The sequence below is a fragment of the Rhinolophus hipposideros genome (assembly GCF_964194185.1).
Source record: "Rhinolophus hipposideros genome assembly, contig: HAP1_SCAFFOLD_338, whole genome shotgun sequence".
NCBI lineage: Eukaryota > Metazoa > Chordata > Mammalia > Chiroptera > Rhinolophidae > Rhinolophus > Rhinolophus hipposideros.
In genome coordinates, this window is record NW_027669380.1 from 1 (window position 1) to 9,712 (window position 9,712).

Consider the following 9,712-nt stretch of genomic DNA (forward strand, 5'->3'; position numbering starts at 1 on the left):
CAAACTAAGGATTATTATCCCCCAAAACTGAAGAGGACCTTGACTAAGCATATAAACTGAAGGAAAACAAAAATAAAAAAACCTCTGTTTATTAATTAAACTTATTGGGGTGACATTGATTAGTAAAATCACGTTGGTTGCAAGTGTCATTTCTATGATACAGCATCTGTATATCGCATTGTGTGCTCACCACCAGAGTCAGTTCTCCTTCCACCACCATTATGTTTGACCCCTTTTTCCTCATCTATCACCCCTCCCGCCTTTACCCTCTGGCAAATATTGAACTGCTGTCTGTGTCCATGAGGTTTTGAAAAACCTCTTCTTGTTATTTCCCCTCAATAGCCAAATTTCCAAATTGCCCTGCATATTTCTGATAGTTATTTCCTTTCCCTTTCCTTTTTACCTCTTAGGCTTTAGCCAATGAAAACTAAATAGCTTTATATAAATCATTTGTTTATAAATAGCAATTTGTCAACAGCGGGAAGATTACTATGATATTGTAAAATGCTTTTGTTTGTTTGAGTTTTAAGGTAAAGCCGATTTCAAAGGCAAATTTTGCTTTCCTGCATTGTTTTGCATTAATTGGAAAACAACTCGGACGTGAAAAAACACTTAAAAAAGGAAGTGTTGCCTGTTACAAGTGTTGTTTTCACAAGTAATTTATCATAAGTGCATAAAAGAGAGCTGTGCCCTCTACTGCTACTTTAGAGGTATCATCACGTAAAGTAAAATTTTAGAAAATTAAGTTCCAACTGTTTGCATTCAGGGAACACTTGAGCTTCCAAAGGTGTAAAATTGACCCTTCCTCTGTCAACCAAGGGCATTCCTGCTGGGGTTGCAGTGGCGAGCGGTGATGTATGTCCAAGAACAAAAAGGGGTGAACGCGTCCCCATCACCTGCTCCCTCTGTACACCTAAAACCCGCCCAGCACCTCCGCCAGCCTGAGCAGGAGCCCCACTCCGAGGTGGAGACCCCAAGGGGGGCCGTGGCTGGCAGAGTGGCTAGGAGCACAGGCCGATGCCCTTGCTGGATGTCCAAACGTGCTGGCCCTCCTGCCCCGATCTTCAGAATCCCCGAGGCCTGGGGTGCTCAGGGCCTGTGTCCTGCTGCTTCCCCTCCCTACCTGCACCCCCCAGCTCCCTGGCGGGACCCAGGCTCACCCATCTCCTAGGCCCTGCCCTGCAGCAGCCACCCCCACATACTTCCCTCCCCCCGGGTCGTCAGTCCTTGGTGGGCTCTGAGCCTGCCACCCACTCCCACGCAGTAACAGGACTGTTACAGGACAGAGCTGGGCCCTTTCTGTGGCCACCTCATTTCCCCTTCCTGACTTGGCTTTGGACTTGTTTCTATGGCGACAGGGAGCGATGTACAGCATGCAGTATATGTCGACTAGAAATAAAATGCTTGTGACTGAAACACACGTATAACAAATATTGTGTAAATACAGTCTGTGGATCTATACCTCATTGGTTGCTTCCATATCTGCCTGATGTTGCAGCAGCTGTTCAACTATCGCGGTGTTTTGCCCTATGGCCGCGTAGTGGAGAGCCGTGTTGTCACAATCGTCCTTCACATGTGGATCCGCTCCATGTTGTAGTAGGATTGTTGCACACTCCTCTTCCTGGCTCTCCACGGCCTGTCAGGATTACGTCATTAAATAAACGGTAAATTATGGGAATTCAAAGTAAGCATTCCACAAGTTTCCACAATTAGTTATAGTTAATTGAGATAAATTCATTTTTATTCTAAATACTAAAATAAAATCCATCTCCTGTTGACAGAGCTGGCTACCACATACCTTTATTAGAGCTGTCTTGTTTCTGTTGTCACCGAAATTCATCTGGCATTTTTTCTCTGCTAGAAGAGTCACCACTTCCGAATGGCCAAAGGTGCAGGCCAAATGGAGAGCAGTCCTATGAGGGTGAGAGGACATTTAGGACATTACAGGGCACTGTCTCAAACATGCAGCTCTGCACGCAATTGTAAACATGACACGCCACTCCAATGCCTTCAGAACCAACATGGAGTTTTCTTCTGCACAAAGTACAATATTCACGAGCTCTGCTTACTCGCCACACTAAGGAAAGAGCAGCCTATGTGACTACAGAGAGCATGCCCTGGGGAATCAGCTCAACTCGGTTTGATCCTAATTTAATTCGACCACTTATTAGCTGTCCCTTAGCCTTTGTGTGCCTCCATTTCCTCATCAACAAAGTGGGGATAAAAACAGTAGTTAACACTGTTGTGGGCTCACATGGGAATCTATGTAAAGTGTTTACTTAGGTTCCTAGCACAAAACACACAGCTCAGTAACTGGTAATATTATCAGAATTATTACCATCACTACTACTTTACAAGACAACATTTCAATTAAGTAAAATGATATCATTCCACCTACTTTGCAGCTATGTTTTAAGGATTAAGAAAGAACACTGTATTTCAGTGGTTCTAAGATGCTTCTTTTCTCATATTTTAACACCTCTGACTCTGGAAGGCAATGTACAATTCAGAGTGCCTTGAAAGTATAGTTGGCAGCATTTAAATAATTTCTTACTGGTATTTACAAGAACCGGCATCTTACCACCCTGACGTGAAGTGAAATAATGGAAACACACCAGACCTTCCGCAGTTCTCGTCATAAATTGGCATCTAAATAAATGTTCATTCTTAAGGGCATCATGGGGAAAGAGGACTAAAATCACAAAGTAATTCTTGTTTTGATTTTCAAGAAACTTGAAGCCAAAGGAGACTCAGCATTCAAGTGACTAAGGATGGCTCCTTTCATTGTCTGTTTCGAGTCATAGATTATATGAAAATCGGACGATTTCCAGTGATCGATACTCATATTTAATACTATTGTACACTAGGTAAACAGCAAGTTTGGTTACTGTTCACAATGTCCTAACTGTAGAAATCCTTTTATTTGAAACGAGGGAGGAAAAGCTTCAATGGAGATTAGGTACTATTACGTCCATTTACAATTTTTCATTTCGCTCCTACTGGGCAACATAAAGTTTTTAAGGATGAAGAGGGCCTGAGAGATAGATTCTGAGAGTCCCGAGTAGACTGTGTCTGCTCCGTAACAGTTATTCAGTGTATATTTGATGAATAAATGGATTGAAAGAAGGGATAACTACAGCTGGAGAGTTCAATGTTTTTAAACAAAATGTTTATAGTAAAGCAGTACTTCTGCAATAGTAATAATCACTTATATGTGCTATTTTTGATTTCCATAAAGACAGAACCAAAATGATGAATCAAAAATCACTTAATGTTATAGGTAATGAAGCTCTATATAATAAAAAAATAAGTGTGTACAGAAATATAGATACATGAACTTCTACCGGCACAGATAAAAAGACTGCCTTTACTTCTGAAGAGGCTAAAAGTTGCCAGAAAATACCAATCTTTAAAAAAAAAAAATTGAAAATAGAAGTGAGAAATTGTTTTAATCTGTACAAGATTCATATTCCTGGGAATAATGAAATATTACCTGGGACTACTTTATTAATAATAAACTGTTACTAGAATTTCTGTATATGTTCAGTGTAGAGATCAGACTTTTTAAAAAAGAAAATGTCACTGTACAAATACTCAGTAATCAAGTTTGCACATATTTTTGGCTAAAATAACATCGTAGTCTGTGTGTGTGTATAATCAAAGGAATTCTTTCTCCTTTTCCAATCTACCAAAGTACATCTTTGCATGTAAACATGTATGTATTATCCATACCACCTTCAGCGGTCTCAGGTAATTCCATCCTACAGATGCACTGCAATTTATTTACGAAATGTGTTGATGTGAGTTTTTCACAATACATTGATATTGTAAGCAGTGCTGAGAAAAGCAAATTGTATGTGATTTATATAATTATTTCATAAAAACATTTTAGCACTTGGAATTGATGAGTAAAGGGAATATACATTTTTAAATGTGGTACTTATCACCAAAATGAAAAGTCACCAAACTTTGAAAAGTCTGAAGCAACTTTAATTTGAAGCAGAAGTACAAGTACCATGACTCCTCATCTTCTCAACCTTTGAGGATGGAAAAGAAGTTTTCATTTCTCTTTCAACTTTAATTCCTTTTTTTTTTTTTACCTGGGGCACTAAATATTGGTCACTTATAGATACACAGAAAGAACTTGGTCCAATTCAAAATTCGAGCGCTTTTTTCTGTTGATTTCAGACACTTCTCTATAAAACAAAGATACACTTTTCCCTGATATGTGTATGCTGTACATAATTTGCAAGTACCTTTTCTTTTATTTTGTTAGTATTATTTTCTGATATACAGAGACTATTGATTTCTTATATTGCTCAACCAACCTTCTGAACTCTTGGTTTTTTTGAAGTCTTCGCCAACATAAAAAATTGTATAAATAGGCATTTCTGTTTTCTTCTGGTACCTTCCTCATTTTGTATATTTATAATTTTTAATCTACAGTACATCTGGAACTTATTTTTGTGACATGAAAATCTAACAAATTTTCTCCAAATACTTAACAGGTATTTCTCCATCATTCATGAGTAATTCATATTTTCTACTAACGCGAAATGTCATCACTATGAAGCTCTAACATCCTGCATATATTAGGGTGTTTGGGCATTTTCTGCTATATTCCAATCATTTATCTCTCTTTTCAGCTCTTAGTAAAGAAATGGTGGCAATAGAGCACCCGTTGACACCTAGAAGGGCAAATCTTCGTCTACTATGCAGAATGATTCTTAATTTTATCACTACAATCAAAGAGACACCATGTGCAACCCAAAACTTTTAAAACCCTGAGAGTTTAGTTGGCTTGTGGAAAACTGATAACTAGAGGAAGAGCACACGCGGTGAGAAAACGAGTCTTCCTAGACAGACCACAGCCATCTTCCACTGGAAGCTTCCCTTCTAAGGCCCCTCAATAAACACCATACATACATGGGTGGACACTGATGTAAAACGGATACTGGGTTTTAGCTGATTTTTTTAGCCCACAAGTCGCTCTATTATGGGAATCAGTTTTCTCATTACGCACTTTTCTGTAGTGTTTAACAACATGGTCTAAAACTGTGCACATCAAAAGTAAAATGCTTCTTTTTCAAATGCTATACTTCTTTTCATTTCTATTACTGATATTTAGTTGAATTTGTTTAAAATTGTCAGTAAAGTGCTTTGTAAGGGGAATTATGAGTGACGGGACCTTGAGAGTTTGTCCTGGTGCTCACCACGGCGGCCTGGGCCCTGCCCCCGGGGTAAGGGCCCCACCAGCGTACCGCCCCTCCCAGGCCCCTCTCCCAGGCCCCCGCCGCCTCCGGCCCGTGCCCTGCGGCCCCCCAGGCCCGCTCACCTCTTCTGCAGGTCTCTGTCATCCAGTCTCTCTGGATGGAGCGAGAGCAGCCTCTGCACTTCTGATACGTTGCCCCTGGCGGCAGCTCTGTAGATTTGTATGCGATCTCTGCCTTGGTTGCAGTACCCGGACTCCGAGGTGACCCCACCTCCGGCCTCAGGCTGCCAGCCACCACCATCGCTCTGGGGTCTCCTTCGGAAACCCAAGCGGGACCTGACCTTCTGAAGCCCAGAGCCAAAACACTTCTTCATGGCCAAGCCACGGGCTTCAGAACCTCCTCCGCACTTCTCACGCCTGTTTTCTCCGCGCCCAGCCAACAGTAGCCTCTAGAGCAGCCAACTCCAGTCGCCACAGTATCCCCGCAGGACAGCAAGGCGGTTTGGAATCTCTCCGCCCGGAACGGCCGTCACCAAGCAACGGTGCACGGGGCAGAGGCCGAGGGCTGCGCATGCGCACAGAGCCCCGGGGCCAAGGTCAAGGGCACCCGGAGCCCACGTGCAAGGCCCAGGCGCCTCAAGCTTCAGAGGTGGCCTGTGGGCAGCGCTGAGTTCCATTCGGACCTCGGTGGGCGCTGGCCCAGGCTTCTGCTGGGTCGTCTGAGCAAAATGAAATAGGAAATTTCATTTCCTGAATTAAGAAAACAGGTATGTAACAGGCAGAGAACTTGGGGGAAGCAAAAACCATAAATGAGAGAAGAAAAAAAAAACTTTATGTACCCTAAAACTGAAATGTATTAATTTCGATGTATAAAACACAAAAGCATTTAAAAGCTTGATTTCCCAGAGAAAACTCTTGTATTTTGAAACGTTTTATTTTCAACCTCAATATCTATCACCTTAGACCCAAAAATCTTCTTTAAAAATTGGAGTATACTTTGTACTTATCTGCTTTTTGAATAAGGCCTGTGAAACTAGAAATCTCTTTCTCTTTTCAGTATATATGTTAAGAAAGAAAGGAAATTTGCTGTTTTGCCTCAGGATTTCACCGATTTATTCAGTCTAGAATGGCCAGAAAAGATCCACATTTCCAATCCTTTCTTTAGTTGGTATTATATTCACTTGTCAATTTGTGACAACTGGACCAGTATTATTATAGCCGGTTTGATTTTCAGACACCTTTTTAAAAAGCCACCTTAGGAGGCTGGCGGGCAGCACTGCGGGCCCGCGGCTCGGGGGGCTCGGCCGGCTCGGGGGGCTCGGGCGGCTCGGGGGGCTCGGGCGGCTCGGGGGGCTCGGCCGGCTCGGGGGGCTCGGGGGGCTCGGGCGGCTCGGCCGGCTCGGGGGGCTCGGGGGGCTCGGGGGGGTCGGGCCGTTCGGGGGGCTCGGGCGGCTCGGGGGGCTCGGGCGGCTCGGGGGGATCGGGGGGCTCGGGCGGCTCGGGCGGCTCGGGCGGCTCGGGGGGCTCGGGCGGCTCGGGGGGGCTCGGGGGGGCTCGGGGGGGCTCGGGCGGGCTCGGGCGGCTCGGGCGGCTCGGGGGGCTCGGGCGGCTCGGGGGGCTCGGGCGGCTCGGGGGGCTCGGGGGGCTCGGGCGGCTCGGGGGGCTCGGGGGGCTCGGGCGGCTCGGGGGGCTCGGGCGGCTCGGGCGGCTCGGGGGGCTCGGGCGGCTCGGGGGGCTCGGGCGGCTCGGGCGGCTCGGGGGGCTCGGGCGGCTCGGGGGGCTCGGCCGGCTCGGGCGGCTCGGGGGTCTCGGGCGGCTCGGCCGGCTCGGGGGGCTCGGGCGGCTCGGGCGGCTCGGGGGTCTCGGGCGGCTCGGCCGGCTCGGGGGGCTCGGCCGGCTCGGCCGGCTCGGGGGTCTCGGGCGGCTCGGGGGGCTCGGGCGGCTCGGGCGGCTCGGGCGGCTCGGGCGGCTCGGGGGTCTCGGGCGGCTCGGGGGGCTCGGGCGGCTCGGGCGGCTCGGGGGTCTCGGGCGGCTCGGGGGGCTCGGGGGGCTCGGGCGGCTCGGGGGGCTCGGGGGGCTCGGGGGTCTCGGGGGGCTCGGGGGGCTCGGCCGGCTCGGGCGGCTCGGGGGTCTCGGGCGGCTCGGGGGGCTCGGGGGGCTCGGGCGGCTCGGCCGGCTCGGCCGGCTCGGGGGGCTCGGGCGGCTCGGGGGGCTCGGGGGGCTCGGGCGGCTCGGGGGGCTCGGGCGGCTCGGGGGGCTCGGGGGGCTCGGGCGGCTCCGGGGGCTCGGGGGGCTCGGGCGGCTCGGCCGGCTCGGGCGGCTCGGGGGGCTCGGGCGGCTCGGGCGGGTCGGGGGGCTCGGGGGGCTCGGGCGGCTCGGGGGGCTCGGGCGGCTCGGGGGGCTCGGGGGGCTCGGCCGGCTCGGCCGGCTCGGGCGGCTCGGGGGTCTCGGGCGGCTCGGGGGGCTCGGGGGGCTCGGCCGGCTCGGGCGGCTCGGGGGTCTCGGGCGGCTCGGGGGGCTCGGGCGGCTCGGGGGGCTCGGGCGGCTCGGGGGTCTCGGGCGGCTCGGCCGGCTCGGGCGGCTCGGGGGGCTCGGGCGGCTCGGGGGGCTCGGGCGGCTCGGGGGGCTCGGGGGGCTCGGGCGGCTCGGGGGTCTCGGGGGGCTCGGCCGGCTCGGGCGGCTCGGGGGGCTCGGGCGGCTCGGGGGGCTCGGGGGGCTCGGGCGGCTCGGGCGGCTCGGGGGGCTCGGGCGGCTCGGGGGGCTCGGGCGGCTCGGGCGGCTCGGGGGGCTCGGGCGGCTCGGGGGGCTCGGGGGGCTCGGGCGGCTCGGGCGGCTCGGGGGGCTCGGGCGGCTCGGGCGGCTCGGGGGGCTCGGGCGGCTCGGGGGGCTCGGGCGGCTCGGGCGGCTCGGGGGGCTCGGGCGGCTCGGGGGGCTCGGGGGGCTCGGGCGGCTCGGGCGGCTCGGGGGGCTCGGGCGGCTCGGGGGGCTCGGGCGGCTCGGGCGGCTCGGGGGGCTCGGGCGGCTCGGGCGGCTCGCGTTCGCTGCTCGCCCTTAGTTCCTGCCGGCCCCCGCGGGGCGCATTGCCGCCGGGATCGGTCCATGTCTTGGGCCGCCGCTCCTTCCGCCGGCGCCCGGGGGGCCGCGACAGCTGTGAGGTGGGGGCGGCCGCGGCAGGCAGCGGTGCCGGCCGCCGGGGCAGGGTCCGGGAGCTCGGCGCGGCGGGCGTAGGTCTATGTCGCGGGCGGCCGCGGAGGGACGATGCGCGAGTACAAAGTGGTGGTGCTGGGCTCGGGCGGGGTCGGCCAATCCGCCCTGACCGTGCAGTTCGTGACCGGCACCTTCATCGAGAAATACGACCCCACCATCGAGGACTTCTACCGCAAGGAGATCGAGGTGGACTCGTCGTCGTCGGTGCTGGAGATCCTGGACACGGCGGGTACCGAGCAGTTCGCGTCCATGCGGGACCTGTACATCAAGAACGGCCAGGGCTTCATCCTCGTCTACAGCCTCGTCAACCAGCAGAGCTTCCAGGACATCAAGCCCATGCGGGACCGGATCATCCGCGTGAAGCGGTATGAGAAAGTGCCAGTCATCTTGGTTGGGAACAAAGTGGACCTGGAAAGTGAGAGAGAAGTGTCATCCAATGAAGGCCGAGCCCTTGCTGAAGAGTGGGGCTGCCCCTGTATGGAGACTTCTGCTAAAAGTAAAACAATGGTGGATGAACTCTTTGCAGAAATTGTGAGGCAAATGAACTATGCCGCGCAGCCTGACAAAGACGACCCATGCTGTTCCGCATGTAACATACAATAGCATTCAAAAATGGCTCTCCTGGACAGGATTTGCCCCATATCCTAGGCGATACAAACGCCGTCTACTCGACTGCGGAGTTTGCAGGACATGTGGTGTGATCTACAGTGAAATAGCTGCCCTTATTCAGAATTCAGCCGTGATTGTCAGTTGACGTCTCTGAGTAACATTTGGGTTCAGTAACTACAGTTTTCACCATTGTCCTCAGTCTCCTGTATGCACCTGCAACTTTAAGGCATAGCCAATCGATCTTCAGGGTGATCTCCTTTGAAAGCTATGATGGCATGGTCCCTGAGTTGACAGAAGCAACTATTGTATAAATTAAAAATAATCACAAGAGAGAACCCAGAAGAATTCCTGTGACCACTTACAATTAAAATATTTTGTCTTCTTTAAAAAAGAAATAAGTAAAGGAGAAATATTTTCCTACGAGAGTACTGAATTTTCAGGCATTGAGATAGTGCTTCTAACCAATGTATTCTGTCAAGTAACATAATAACAGCTGACCTGCCAGCAGCATTACAGGGAGAGATTCTTTGCTCAGCCGACACATTTCTGTTTTTCAAAATTGATGCTTAATTGTAGATGTTATCCTAATTTGTGACACGGAACTAATTCATGCATCAATCCTTAGTAGAGCATAAGTCAGAACAGGTTGTGTAAAAATACAATCTGGTTTTAAATGTGTTAAAT

The 9,712-nt window shown here is 51.4% G+C and overlaps 2 protein-coding genes across 2 annotated transcripts; one reads left to right on the forward strand and one right to left on the reverse strand.

The window, feature by feature from the left end:
- Positions 1-74: 74 nt before the first annotated feature.
- Positions 75-5,730, reverse strand: LOC308495618 (ankyrin repeat domain-containing protein 26-like). The gene is made up of 3 exons (XM_081080584.1): positions 5,336-5,730; positions 1,799-1,913; positions 75-1,636 (listed from the first exon to the last, which is right to left on the reverse strand). Exons 1-3 carry the CDS (start codon positions 5,584-5,586, stop codon positions 1,457-1,459), a joined length of 546 nt encoding a protein of 181 aa, XP_080936710.1. The 5' UTR covers positions 5,587-5,730; the 3' UTR covers positions 75-1,456.
- Positions 5,731-8,470: 2,740 nt separating this feature from the next.
- Positions 8,471-9,243, forward strand: LOC308495617 (ras-related protein Rap-2a-like; the record flags this gene model as incomplete). The annotated part of the gene is made up of 1 exon (XM_081080583.1): positions 8,471-9,243. The coding sequence occupies one exon, from the start codon at positions 8,471-8,473 to the stop codon at positions 9,020-9,022; it is 552 nt and encodes a 183-aa protein (XP_080936709.1). The 3' UTR covers positions 9,023-9,243.
- Between the last annotated feature and the right edge of the window lie 469 nt (positions 9,244-9,712).

What these genes read in the sequence shown, in the direction of transcription:
- LOC308495618 (XM_081080584.1), bottom strand. Translation starts at nt 5,586, where the DNA reads ATGAAGAAGTGTTTTGGCTCTGGGCTTCAGAAGGTCAGGTCCCGCTTG. An exon ending in GACAGAGACCTGCAGAAGAG is followed by an intron (nt 1,914 to 5,335) that starts GTGAGCGGGCCT and finishes TCACCCTCATAG; the next exon opens with GACTGCTCTCCATTTGGCCT. An exon ending in ACAAGACAGCTCTAATAAAG is followed by an intron (nt 1,637 to 1,798) that starts GTATGTGGTAGC and finishes TAATCCTGACAG; the next exon opens with GCCGTGGAGAGCCAGGAAGA.